General features: G+C 36.6%; 1 protein-coding gene across 4 annotated transcripts in view; it reads right to left on the bottom strand.

Moving 5' to 3' along the window:
* The window catches only part of FOLH1 (folate hydrolase 1), a 66,140-nt gene that overhangs the window by 24,429 nt on the left and 26,460 nt on the right, over positions 1–15,251 (bottom strand). For all 4 annotated transcript variants that reach the window (XM_065528842.2, XM_045371207.3, XM_005579322.4 and 1 more), the window contains 5 exons: positions 14,143–14,236; positions 6,363–6,461; positions 5,042–5,127; positions 3,234–3,353; positions 753–835 (listed from right to left, as the gene is read on the bottom strand). In XM_065528842.2, coding sequence (XP_065384914.1) covers positions 753–835; positions 3,234–3,353; positions 5,042–5,127; positions 6,363–6,461; positions 14,143–14,236 — 482 coding nt within the window. The remainder of the gene's footprint in view (positions 1–752; positions 836–3,233; positions 3,354–5,041; positions 5,128–6,362; positions 6,462–14,142; positions 14,237–15,251) is intronic.

The following is a 15,251-nucleotide window of genomic DNA, read 5'->3' as shown; positions in this document are numbered from 1 at the left end:
TTACTAAACATACAAAATTTAGCCAGGTGTGGTGGTCTGTAATCCCAGCTACTCGGGAGGCTGGGGCAGGAGAATCGCTTGAACCAGGGATGCTGAGGTTGCAGTGAGCAGAAATCACATCACTGTACTCCAGCCTGGGCAAGAGTGAGACTCCATCTCAAAAAAAGAAAAAAATGTATTTAGCTTTAGGAGATATTTTGGAAAGCGTAATAGAATCATGACAGAAATCAAACATGATACAGGAGAATTTGACTTCATGGTCAGGAAATAGAGACAATTTAACTTCATATTTTTCATAAACTTGAAATAGCTTCATTCCCTTTGAATCAGAGAAGATTCTGCATTTAAATGGCATGTTTATGGGAAGATATTCACGGAAAAGTCTGTTAGGTCGTTCATGTTTGCTAAGACAATATTTTGAAGAATAAACTGCAGTATGGTTAAGAAACTGACTCGTTTTGATGTTTGGTTTCTAGCATATCTGCTTATTTACTCTCATACTCCCAGGAAATAAAGATAATTTTGACAATTGACATTAAGTGGCTCTTAAAAGTTCAAACAAAACTTAGTTCTTTAGCAACAGAGATTTTTATTGCTGATTTTTGAACAAGAATATGTTGCTTCAGGTTTTGGGGAAAAAAAACTTTAAATATTTTCTTATTATATTCATTTCATATTTTTACGTGCTTGGCAAATAAGTCCTGGCTAATTTATTTTATAAAAATTTATATTATAGCAAATTATCAACTAACCTCTGCCCATTCAGTAGAACCAAGAAGACCAAATTCTTCTGCATCCCAGCTTGCAAACAAAATTGTTCTTCTAGGTCTCCACCCTAAAATATATGTGCATATATAAATGCTAGAAAAAAATTCATAATGTACCCAGGATACTACCAAGCCCAGATGGAAAAAAACAAAACAAAACAAAAAAGCAGTCATTGATTATTTGGGAAGGGCGAAATGTGGTAAAAATCTTTACTTACGTAATTTTCTTTTGTAAGATTTTAAAAAGTTGTCAATACAAAATAGTACAATTACATAGAAAAGGGGGGAAATGTGACAGTAAAGATCTTGCAAGATCATAAAACAATCTAATAGGTTTATAATAATTGGCTATGCATAGGAAGTCATTGGTGGTCTGCAACTGCCTAGAACAAAGAAAGAAATTTCTAGATGTGTTCGGTCTTCTGAAAGCAGATATAACTGAAAGAAAATCCTTTGAAACTCTTTCCTATTGTTCTGACATCAAATAAACAATTGTTCAATATCAGCTGGTCGTATGATTTCACTCCATTCTCTGCCAGAATTAATCAATAAGGGCTCAGTTAGCAACAGCAATGTTTACTGTTGCTGAAAACCACATAATTCAATAGAGGGGTGATGTGTCTTGGAGGTTATAAACACTGACCTTGGTGTTAAGGCAAGATCTTGTTTCAAACCCTGGTTCTCTCACTAGCAGCACGACTAAGGGAAAGTTACTCAAACCTACAAAACTTCCATTTCTTCATCTGTATACCAGGAACAAGAGAGTAAAGATGAAGACACCACTTGATTGTGGGAGGATTAAATGGAATAATGTTTAGAAAGCACTGAGTAGGTGCCCCAAAAATTGTGAGTACTCATCATCTTAGTAAATATTCATGTGTGCTTAAGCATGTATATACTATAGCTGTTGACTCTAGTCTTTTGTTTTTGTCAATAGTATTATTCAAATTTCCTATTATTATTCATCAGCATTCCATTTCTTTGGCATATTTTATAATTGTCACAGCGATGTTTTGTATAGTTACCACAGGGATTTCCTAGCAAAATCATGAAACATTTTTGTAACAAAATTAAACACTACCTACTTCGTGAATTATGTAAATTTAGGTCTCCATTGTTTGGTTTTTTTCAAATATAAGATAGCTGTGTAGAAAAAAGAACTGAGCACCTTTACATTTTATTTTAAATAGAGACATCATGGTTTTGTGGACTGGTAGTCAGAAATTTGAGTTTAAACCCTGATTCTCTTATTCTGCCACATGCTAGCTACATAATCCTGGGGAAACTATTGAATTCTCTAAACCTTGGTTAACTTATCTGTTACATGAGAAGATAAATAAATATGTCTTCTCCCTAGTTGCTATGACTTCAAAGTACATAGGACATATAAAAACAGCTTCTCAAAAAAAGTAAATACTATGCAAACAACATATATTATTGTTTTTATTGTTGCTACAAATATATAGGTTATATTTTACAGCCCCCAGACACCTTGTTTGCAGGGTCAATAAAGAGAATGAACTTCTTGCTCTCAATGTGCAATTATTATGTTAAAGAGCAAACATTTGAACTAAATTTTACTTTGACTATCATATGAAGATTCTAAAATGGCTAAAGTGATGATGTTACGAGTATAAACCTAATTTTTGTGAGAGCACACCAGTGCTCAGGGTATGAGAATACAGATTCCAAACTTTTGACAGAATCCCATTAGACCTAAGACCAGTATTTCTCTGAACAGAACATCTGTCTCCTTAATTACTCCATACATTTAACCTGAGGTCTGGGGTTAGAAGAGACTGAGGAACGTCTGCTTACAGTCTCTAACGAGGAAGCTTTGGCTTATAATCTAATTTCAGTGTGTTTTCTCTAGTGATGTAACCCATCTGCATCTTCTTAGTTGCAAAGAACAACCATTAACAGTATAATTCCTTTATTTCAGATTATCACTTAATACATAAATATCAATAATATAAATGTTATATAAATAAATGCAAAAATAAATAATACAATTGGCAGGGTGCGGTGGCTCAAGCCTGTAATCCCAGCACTTTGGGAGGCCGAGACGGGCGGATTACGAGGTCAGGAGATTGAGACCATCCTGGCTAACCCGGTGAAACCCGTCTCTACTAAAAAAATACAAAAAAACTAGCCGGGTGAGGTGGCGGGTGCGTGTAGTCCCAGCTACTCGGGAGGCTGAGGCAGGAGAATGGCGTAAACCCGGGAGGCGAAACTTGCAGTGAGCCGAGATCCAGCCACTGCACTCCAGCCTGGGCGACAGAGCGAGACTCCGTCTCAAAAAAAAAAAATAAAATAAATAATATAATTAACCAACCAATATTAAAAATTGTATCAGTATTTTTACCAAACACATGTAATGGTTGAAGTAGTATTTTTATACTCCCTTTACCGAAGACTAAACTGAGAGTCAGATAGGTTGGCTTTTTTGCTGTTGGTTTGTATTACCTTCCTTTTTCAGCGTTCCAAAGCTCCTCACAATTTCATGAACAACAGCTGCTCCACTCTGAGGGTCAATACCACCAAACACCCATGAGTCCCGGTGACCTCCCAGAATGACGTATCTGTCTAGAAAGCATCGATACAAGACTATTTGTCATTTTGGGTCAATAAAAGAGAAAATTGCAAACAACTCAATAGCATCTAAATACAAAGCACTCATTACTCAACAAAAAAAAAAGGCTAGGTTCCCTAAGATTTGTGAAAATATGTTATTTCTGATTTTAATATGTGTTTCTGCTATCTGAGAAAGCATAAATGTGATAAAGCAAATATATATTTCAATGTATTACTATAATTATAAGTACTACATATAAGTAATTAAGAAAGCTTAATGTTATCCTTATTCACATTTTTTGTAATTCTCTATTACTCCTCTCTTACCTAACTTACCACTTTCTAATTTATTCAAAATAAGAGAACATAGTGGCCACATAGGAAGTTCTCCAATTCCTATTCTTTCTATTCAGTTTTTAAGGTACAGCTCAAATATGTTCTCCCTCTATGAACCTTTTTTATTTTCTATAGAAGAGGGAATTTCTCTGCCTACCCTGCTCTCAGGAGTAATAAAGCACTGATCACCCTTAAGTATATGGCTCCCTTCACAAACTGTGAGCTCTTTGTCTCGGGTCTGTGTCTTCTTTTGTCTCCCCATCTCCAATGCTTATCACAGAGCTGGCACAAAATAGGTACTCAGTATTATTCTATAATAGCCACTTATATATTGCTTAGTACTCATTAGAATATGCAGACGACAAGGATATCAATATTCTTGATCTAAAATAAATCACTGCTCATAAGAAACATGCAATTAATATGTTTAATATACATTTAATAGTATCTGTTTTGGTAAGAAATATGGAACCAAATAGTTCATAAGAAACTGAGGCTTCATGAACTAAGACTATGTATAAAATGTATTAATTAGGCCGGGCACGGTGGCTCAAGCCTGTAATCCCAGCACTTTGGGAGGCCGAGGCGGGCGGATCACAAGGTCAGGAGATCGAGACCATCCTGGCTGACACGGTGAAACTCCGTCTCTACTAAAAAATACAAAAAAAAAAAAACTAGCTGGGCGAGGTGGCGGGCGCCTGTAGTCCCAGCTACTGGGGAGGCTGAGGCAGGAGAATTGCGTGAACCCGGGAGGCGGAGCCTGCAGTGAGCTGAGATCCGGCCACTGCACTCCAGCCTGGGTGGCAGAGCGAGACTCCGTCTCACAAAAAAAAAAAAAAAAAAAATGTATTAATTAGTAGATCATCCGAGCTTCTATGGAAATCATATGTCCATATATTTTATCAGTGGCTTTAGTTGTGGAAAATAAAACTATGTAAAGGATTCATTACCACAAGATTATCTTAATTTTCTAAGAGTGTGATATTTTACATAGATGTTAATAGTTATCATGAAGATATTTCCCTATGCAAAATATGTAGTAAAAAAAAAAAATTCAGAAAACTCAGAAAAAAATGCATCTTTCCCTACCCTGCTTCCCTTGATCCTTTAATTGAGGCCTGCACAATTTATCATTCACCTTGGTCATCTGCCCAGCCTAGCACCAAACATTCACTTTTCTTCACCACCTGTACCACAATACAAAATTATTTCATATTTATTTATTTTGTTTTTAGGTGAGTTCCACTGGTTTTCTTTGTTCGTTTGTTTGTTTGTTTTGATTCACTTTGCACTCCCAGAGGTTGGCAGTATCCAGCACATAGCAGTTACTTGATCAATATTTGCTAAGCAAATGATTCCTTTACCTGGTTCCACTGCTCCTCTGAGAGTACCTATCACATTGTAAATTCTTGTCACTTCACTGGTAGAGTGGATGTGCATCTTGACTTTTCTAATGCAAAGATAAAAGACATTCTTTAAAAAAAAAAAACAAAACTGGTTAACAGATTAACACTGTAAGGGTTAAGGGAATTTTCCCCTCTGCCTTTGAAGGTTCAAATCTGGTCAAATAAACTGAAAATTGATTAACAGGAGAAAAAACTGATTAACAAACTGATTAACACACCAGTGTATATAGGAGCCAAACAAAATGTGAGACTCAAACAAAGGCCAAATGGCTGAAGTTTAACTGGCACCCTCTTCACAGGGGAGGGGGAAGTGGGGGACTGCAGGTGGTTTTGAGGGATGGTAAACGGTTTTCAAGAGAGTTAAATGGACCCGAAGAGCAGGCAATAGTTTGTAAATAATTCTCTTTGGAACTTGAATGGAACTAGAGAACAGTCAACAGCTGTGACAAGGCCTGTGTAAAGTGATATGCCTCAGTCTTCCTTCCTATTATATGAGTTCAATCTTCCCTGGTCAATAAAATTTCAGGGAGGGGAAAGAAAGTCATTGTCTTCCTTCTACAGGAGCTTCAGATAAGGGAACTTCAGAGAGAAACTTCCACTCTGCTCTTGTAGGGTGAAGTAGGAGGTCAGAACTATTGATTCTGAAGCTGCATTTAAGGACTTTTATCCTCTAGTTCAAAGTGCTCAGCATGCCAGAACACCATACTTTGGGTTATCCATTTTCTGAGTTCCAACAACACCCATAATTTTTAAATCTTCAATCTTGTTTAAAGATGTCTAATTGTTCACAGACAAAAATTACACTGGTTCTAACTTGCAGTTTTGTTTCCTGCTGGTATTACATAAACTTTACTTTTTCTGTCATCCTCTATAGTATTTTTTCTTTTCTTTTTTTTTTTTTCTTGAGATGGAGTCTGGCTCTGTCGCCCAGGCTAGAGTGCACTGGCGCGATCTCAGCTCACTGCAAGCTCCGCCTCCCTGGCGCAATCTCAGCTCACTGCAAGCTCCGCCTCCCGGGTTAGCGCCATTCTCCTGCCTTAGCCTCCCGAGTAGCTGGGACTACAGGCGCCCGCCACCGCCCGGCTATTTTTTTCTATTTTTAGTAGAGACAGGGTTTCACATTGTTAGCCAGGATGGTCTCAATCTCCTGACCTCGTGATCCTCCCACCTCGGCCTCCCAAAGTGCTCATATTACAGGCGTGAGCCACCGCGCCCGGCCTAGTATTTTTTTCTTTAAGGCTCCCCCTTAAAAGAGTTAAAATTAAAATAGTCTCTTAACTGTGTAGAAAAGTTTCCAGTAAAGCCAGGTCCAACATTGTAGGGCACTTTGAGACTTCCTCTCCAGCTGCTATCTGGTGATGCTGAGCCACCCATTTTTCTGTTGGACACAAAAAAACGTGATTAGCCACAAAAAAAACCCTGAAGTAACACATTAAAATGTTAATGGATTCATTTTATTGAGAATCTGCTCATAATATCTTTAATGAGTACAAAGTGCTTTGAATATAATATGTCATTTAAACCTTACCACAATTCTGAGGAATTGCTTCCTCCACTTCACAGATGGGGCACAGGAGGCTTAGAGATTAGATAACATGCCCAAAGTCATGCAACTAGTAAATGGTATAATTAAGATTCAAATTATTGATAAGAATTTGATCTGTGTTACCAGTATCTAGTAGTAAATCTAAAAGTGCTTTCCAGAGCATGTGCTGAAGAAAGAGCTTGATGTCTAACTCTCTGAATTTTTCCATTGTTATTTGTCTCACTGGTATATAGTTATTTTTTACAAAGTACTTTCATACACATCTACTAAGAAGACAGGAGGATCCTTTCTTTTGAAAGGATTTCATTTCAGAAGCCCCTAAAAACTTCAACGCTATTTTTTAAAATTCAGAAATAAAGATTCAGGCAGATCACTCAGTACATGCCATGGTCCCTGGTTATCTTTCAGCAGATTACTGAGAAAGAAAACATGGTAATGTTTATGAAATGGTGGGGTTCTTGTAGTTTCACTTCAGCATATCTGCCTTTACTGTATTGAGATGATGGATTAACTTATTCTTGATTGGGGCATGTAAAACAATATACTTTTACTAAATAGCTACTGAGAGACGAATGTGTTTCCAGACAAACTTAAAAGACTGTTCAAACTGAATAACCTCTACCTTAATTGTAACTACATTTTTATAAAAATTCAGCTGTAAGGCAAAAACAGACTTCTTTGGGCCTACCACGGGCATTTTGTTCCCGTTAAATGAATACTCCAGACAATGGGGGCAACAGAGTCCTTGGCAGAGCTTCCCTTCTAACAAAAAGTAGCCCAAGAAATTATTACTATTTTTTCTAACAAAAAGCAGCCTGAAAAATGTAGCTGCAAACATAGATTAGCAAGCTGAAAAGTGCAGGGGAATGCCGGCAGCTGTGCCAATAGAAAAGGGCTACCTGCGGTCAGGCGCGGTGGCTCACGCTTGTAATCCCAGCACTTTGGGAGGGCGGATCACCTGAGGTCGGGAGTTCGAGATCAGCCTGACCAACATGGAGAACCCACATCTCTACTAAAAAAAAAAAAAAAAAAAAAAAAAAATTAGCTGGGTGTGGTGGCGGCACATGCCTGTAATCCCAGCTACTCAGGAGGCTGAGGCAGGAGAATCACTTGAACCCAGGAGGCAGAGACTGCGGTGAGGCAAGATAATGTCATTGCACTCCAGCCTGGGCAACAAGAGCAAAATTCTATCTCAAAAAAAAAAAAAAAAAAAAGGCTATTACCTGGGGGCCAGGCATGTACATATGGAGGGTCCATCTTCCCTGTTTTTGTTACCACATGCACAGTAACAGAGAAATGAGCAACATGGCACAGCTCAGGCAGAAAGCTTACCTGAATAATAAAAGATTAGGGTGGGGCTACCAGAAATTCACACCCTATGCAAATGACACACCTGGTCTAACCAGTTTTTCCATGACTTATATAAATCAGACATCACCTCTTCACCATCTCATCTATAAAACCCTCTGCATTTTGCAGTGGACCAGCAACACACTTTTTTCCAGGACCTCTCTCTGCAGCAGAGAGCTATGCTAATATACTATAAACTAATAACATCAGTTGCTTTGGGGGTGTAAATGGATGAGAGGAAAACTTTACTATAAATCCCTTTGAATTGTGAACTTTGTAAATGTATTTCCTTTTCAAAATAAAAATTAATAGTCCATATTCCCATAAAACAATATAATACAAAGCCATGATTGTAGTGTCCCCACAAGGAGAGGTAAACAAATGACTAGAAGAGAACATAATAATAGTTATATATAAGAATCTAATATACCAATGAAAAAAACAATACACATACGTGGAGAATAGAAGTTTCAGGTGAAAAATGTTACTGAGGTATAAATCTCTTTAGGTCCTTTTCTCACTTTATAAATAAAAAATAAATTCCACAAATATTTAAAAGTTGAATATTAAAATTTCAAACCACAAAAATATTAGAAAGTACAAATAAACGTTGGAAAATGTCTCTGAACATATTTGGTAGACTGTAGATGCCCAGTAATTAATGTACAGACAGTATTGAGTTTATAATTCTGTATCTTGTAGTATATCAATTTTGACCATTTGGAGAAGATTTGTTGTCTACTATGTTTAAGGCACTGTGTTTTATTCACTAAAAAATATAAATATATACAAGACTCAGTCTTTCCACCAAAGAGTTTATAAATCACTCAGAAGAAAATACATATAAAACCAATCATAATATAAAACAGAACATGACAGATCAAAGGTAAAGTTCTAAAAAATGTGGACAAAAGAAAGCTTGATTCAGCTTGGAGATCAGGAATTACTTTCTAAAGAAGGTTTCACTTGATCTGGATTTTAAAGGATGAATAATGGCTGGGCATGGAAAAATGAGGGTGAAGAGCATTCCAGGCACAGAGGCGGGCAAGCAAAGAGCAAGGGTAAGTAAGGCATGATGACTATTCTGGCTGGGATATAAAATGGCTAACTTTCCTTGAGAAAGAAATTGAAAAACAGTGTAACTCAAGTGCACATGGAGCACTTTTCATAATAAATCATGGCTGTAAAATGAGTCTGGATAAATTTAAAAGGTTGAAATTATACAATCATTTTATTACTCATATACTTCTTTTACTAATCCAACCACAATAAAAGGAATTTAGCAATCAATAACAAAAGTAAATTTAGGAAATTCACAAATACATGGAAATTAAACAACTAACTCCTAAATAACCAATGGGTCAAAGAAAAATTCTCTGAAATACAATTTAAAAATGCTTTGAGATGAATAAAAATGACAACACAATGTACCAATACTTATGAGATGCAGCAAAAGCAGTGCTTAAAGGAAAATGCATAGCTGTAAACACCTATATAGAACAATCTCAAATCAGTAAGCTAAGCTTTCACCTTAATAAACTGGACAAAGAAAACTAAACTAAACTCAGAAAGCGTAAGAGAGAAAATTACAAAGATTGAAAGAGAAATAATAAAATAGAGAATAGAGAAAATCAATGAAACAAAGGGTGATTCTTTAAAAAGATGGATTAGAGACTTAAATGTTAGACCTAAAACCATAAAAACCCTAGAAGAAAACCTAGGTATTCAGGACATAGGCATGGGCAAGGACTTCATGTCTAAAACATCAAAAGCAATGGCAACAAAAGCCAAAATTGACAAATGGGATCTCATTAAACTAAAGAGCTTCTGCACAGCAAAAGAAACTACCATCAGAGTGAACAGGCAACCTACAGAATGGGAGAAAATGTTTGCAATCTACTCATCTGACAAAGGGCTAATATCCAGAACCTACAAAGAACTCAAACAAATTTACAAGAAAAAAACAAACAACCCCATCAAAAAGTAGGCAACGGATATGAACAGACAGTTCTCAAAAGAAGACATTCATACAGCCAACAGACACATGAAAAAATGCTCATCATCACTGGCCATGAGAGAAATGCAAATCAAAACCACAATGAGATACCATCTCACAACAGTTAGAATGGCAATCATTAAAAAGTCAGGAAACAACAGGTGCTGGAGAGGATGTGGAGAAATAGGAACACTTTTACACTGTTGGTGGGACTGTAAACTAGTTCAACCATTGTGCAAAACAGTGTGGCGATTCCTCAAGGATCTAGAACTAGAAATACCATTTGACCCAGCCCTACCATAACTGGGGATATACCCAAAGGATTATAAGTCATGCTGCTATAAAGACACATGCACACGTATGTTTATTGTGGCACTATTCACAATAGCAAATACTTGGAATCAACCCAAATGTCCATCAGTGACAGACTGGATTAAGAAAATGTGGCACATATACACCATGGAATACGATGCAACCATAAAAAAGGATGAGTTCCTGTCCTTTGTAGGGACATGGATGCAGCTGGAAACCATCATTCTCAGCAAACTATCGCAAGAACAGAAAACCAAATACCGTATGTTCTCACTCATAGGTGGGAATTGAACAATGATATCACTTGGACTCGGAAAGGGGAACATCACACACCGGGGCCTATTGTGAGGAGGGGGGTGGGGGGAGGGATAGCATTAGGAGATATACCTAATGTAAATGATGAGTTAATGGGTGCAGCACACCAACATGGCACATGTATACATATGTAACAAACCTGCACATTGTGCACATGTACCCTAGAACTTAAAGTATAATAATAAAAAATTAAAAAAAGATCAACAAAATTAGCAAATCATTAGACTGACCAAGTTAAAAAGGGAAGACTGTAATTACTAAAATCAAGAATACAGGAGAGTATATTACTACTATCTTTACCTAATTCTTACCTTTACTGCAGTGGCTGAAATATAAAAGTCATTCTATAAATGTTCCTTGAGTGAGTGGGCTGTGAGAAGACATTAAAGGTCTCCTGAGCAGAGACATAAGAATGAGACAACACTATAATCAATAGAGGTGGCTACTAAATGCTTGTTTAGTTGAGTAGGGAGTAAATAGTGTTTACCAAAGTATCTTTTGCATCAGACATGAATTTGGGTCCTGGCTCTCTCACTTACTCTCTGAACATTGGTTAAAATGAGTATCACAATACTAACTCATATAGTTGTTTTATAGGTTAATTAAGGAGATGTATGTAAAGCATTTAGCACAACAGTAAGTGCTAAAGCATAATTAGCACTCCATGCAGGATACCTGCTATTACTGTTACTGTTGGCACTATAATTATCATCCTAGAAGTTACTCTAGAAGACAAATTAAAACCGCATAATCACACTGTGTTCAGTATATATGTAAAGAAAAATAGGAAAAAACATACATGGTGTCTCCTTTCTCTCCCACTCAAGTCAACATAAAGTTTTTACCATCACTCACATTTCATCAATTTTTTATTTAAGTTCTCAGCATTCTTGGACCATTATATAACTTTATATCTCTCCTCGTTTTCTCACACATGTATTAATAAACTTTTATTTCATGATATATTCCATTTGTAAAACACTGTCTTTTCTATTTAATGCACAATGCTAAACTGCTACCGACTTGAGAGAACCTGAGAGTTGAGTAGCTTGGCACACTCCCAAGGCACATGTGCAAAGAGAGTAAATTTTCACAGTGAAATTCATAAGCAAACCATATGTTCTTTTAAACAATTTTTAAAAACTAAATTACACTTACATGGACTATTTCATTATGGCTTAGAAAGTGGATAAATAGAAATGCCTATTTTTAATTATGAAATTTTGAATGTAAAATGCACTTTTCCATGAAAGTTATGTTATTAACGGTGATTGTATTTGTAAAATGGCTTACAGAGGCTGACACAGTAATGTCAGATGAATTACATTTGTAATTTTTCAATCAGGTAATTCCATTACACAATCAGAGCACAGCTGATATTGACCTAGTAAACCAGACCAAATTGAAAACATTTAAATAAATCTCACATCTAATTCCATGATATTATGCATCCTTTTTTTCTAATTACAAAGATAATACAGGTTCATGTTTTACTTTTTTTGTTTTTTTTGAGACTGAGTCTCACTCTGTTACCCAGGCTGGAGTGCAGTGGCGTGATCTCGGCTCACTGCAATCTCTGCCTCCGAGGTTCAAGCGATTCTCCTGCCTCAGCCTCCCGAGTAGCTGGGGCTACAGGCAATCACCACCATGCCCAGCTAAGTTTTGTATTTTTAGTACAGACGGGGTTTCACCATGTTGGCCAGGATGGTCTCCATCTCTTCACCTCATGATCCACTTGCCTCGGCCTCCCAAAGTGCTGGGATTACAAGCATGAGCCACAGCGCCCAGCCCCATGTTTTAAATTTTTATAAAACTGAGATAATACTATATATATATATATATATATAGTTTTGAAATTTGCTTTTCTTCACTCAATAGTATATCATAAGCATTTTTCTATATTATTAATTATTCTGGTACAACATATAATATCTTTTAATCACTTCATTTACTATCATAGTCATTAATATTTGAGTACATATCAATTGTTGAAGATCTGTGTTGTCTACAGTTTTCCACTATTACAAGTAATGCTAAAATGAGTTTTATCTTTTAAATATCATGAATACTTAGTCTTTATTTGTACATATTTTTAGGCAAATGCATAGTCTATGGTGCTATCAAAAGTTGTGCCTGTGTTCTGAATCTTAAACAATGTAGTAAAGTTTATAGCCCCAAGGAAGAAAGACCAGGGTACTTTCTCAATCTGCCCTTAAATTGAACCGATGCATCCTACTCCCCAGATGTCTGGCTCCTCACCTCTGAAACTGAGTGCCTTGTCCTAGGTCAAAAAGTGCTTCCTCATAAATATTGGAATAAAATGATTAAGAAATGCTTGAACTCAAAGAAGAAAAGGGACTAACTGGCCAGATGCTTTGGTATCTATCAATTTCACTTTTAGAAAAGCCAGTGTTCTCTCACCTCTAAAGAATAATGCTGGCTGGGCACGGTAACTCACGCCTGTAATCCCAGCACTTTGGGAGGCTGAGGTGGGCGGATCACCTGAGATCAGGAGTTCAAGACCAGCCTGACCAGCATGGTGAAACCCCATCTCTACTAAAAATACAAAAATCAGTCGGGCATAGTGGTGGGCGCCTGTAATCCCAGCTACTCAGGAGGCTGAGGCAGGAGAATTGCTTGAACCCAGGAGGTGGGGGTTGCAGTGAGCCAAGATCGTACCACTGTACTCCAGCCTGGGCAACAGAGTGAGACTCTGTCTCAAAAAAAAAAAAAAAAAAAAAAAAAAAAAGGACATGGCAATGGGAGAAAGAAGCACAGGAAAGAGGAAACAGTTCCAATGCCAGGTTAAGTGGAACAAATCTGGGAAAGTTTTGATAATGAAAGCAGAAAATTTCGATAATGAAAGCAGAAGGAGAAGAAGAATAGAGATATAAACAAAATGGAAGTGGCTCTCATAGTGTGTAATTCTGGGTCCTCTCAGACTTAGAGGAACACATGAGTAAGAGATTTACTAGGGAAAAGCATGTGTGGAAAATGAGGAGAGAGCTAGGAAACCCTGAGAAAATCCTTAGACTGCAAGGTAGGTCTAATATTGAATAAAGGAAAAAGGGAGGAGGAAAAGAAAGAGAAGTGTTGGGTGCAGTATCTATTTGAGCCAGGCTATCAGGGAGTCCCTGGGTTAAACTTTTGCATCAGAGGAGTCCCATGCCTTCCAGAAGCAGGCCTGTAGTAGTATCCTTGCCACACTCAGTCATTGCCTGAGAAGAGCTACAGGAAGCATGGTCTTGACACAAATAGAGTGGGGTTTTAAAGCACAGCATCTGGAGCAATTGATCAATTAGGTTCCCTGCAGTTACATATCTGAAAGGCTCATTTTCATGGGTGTCATACACTAGATACTCACGTACATACTAAATTCCAGAACAGAACCACTACTCTATTTTATAGTGATAAAATTACAAGGAGCACCTATGTTGGAAAATTTAAGTACTAAAAAAATGGAGATAAAAGGCTAACATTTGAAAACTATCAATAATGAAAATTACCCAAACAGCCATCCATTGTTTCTTACGAACTTACTCTAGGAGCTTCTGTGCATCATAGTATCCAATTGGATGAACGGGAATACTTGGAAGACCAACAGCCTCTGCAATTCCACGCCTATAAGCATATTCTGAGAAAAAAAAAATTGCCATATTTCCAGTAAAAACTCAGTTTCATTCAAATGGTTCTCTGTAAATCACATTAAATACATTCTAATGTCACATTTGCTAGAATTGTTAAAGTAAAACAGATTAACAGTTCAAATATTAGCGAGAATGCGGAGCAACTGAAATCCCCATACATTGCTTGTGTGAGTCTAGTCTAAAATTATACAATCACTTAAGATAACTCTTTTGAAAAGCAATGTCAAGCAGAAATGTACACTACGGCACAGCAATTCCACTCCTGAGTATTTACTCTAGAAAGATGAGCACATGCCCACAAGAAGACATGTACAAAATTGTTCATAACAGTCACATTTATATTAGCCAAATATTAGACAAAGTTCAGGTTTCTAACAGAAGAATGAATAAACAATCCATAGTATAATCCCACAATGGAATGCTACTCAATCATCAAAAGAAAAAAACTAATACATACAATGTGATGGAAAATCTCAAATTACTACACTGAAATAAACAAAGCTTTAAAAAAAAAATCTACTGTTTGATTCCATTTACTTGAAGTTCAAACCCAGGCAAACTAATACACGATGCTAGATATTAGAAAGTGATTGCTTCTAGGGGACACAGAGAAAATCGACCAGAAAGGGGTACAAAAGAACTTTCCAGAGTGATGGAAATGCCCTTATATCCTATTTTTAGTGACATAAACACATGCAATTTGCAGAATTTATTGAACTGAACTCTTAAGATCTATGTATTTCATTGCATGTAAACTCTACCTCAAAATAAGCACACACATTCTATCATTTCTTCAGATTTAAGAAAAATTAGAGCTGTTTTTCCTTTTTTTTTTTCTGTGTTTTTAAAACAATCTAATAAGAAACTTAGGTAACTGCAAATCCGTATTCTTTCTGTGCATAAAATGACATAATAATATGTTGTGTGGGATTTGTTTTCAAATTCTCTAGAATAATAGCAAAAAATTGGAATGATAAATAAAACAAGGTTGACAACATGTTG

This window comes from Macaca fascicularis, chromosome 14 (genome assembly GCF_037993035.2).
Source record: "Macaca fascicularis isolate 582-1 chromosome 14, T2T-MFA8v1.1".
Classification (NCBI taxonomy): Eukaryota; Metazoa; Chordata; class Mammalia; order Primates; family Cercopithecidae; genus Macaca; species Macaca fascicularis.
This window is presented reverse-complemented; position numbering and strand designations above follow the sequence as displayed.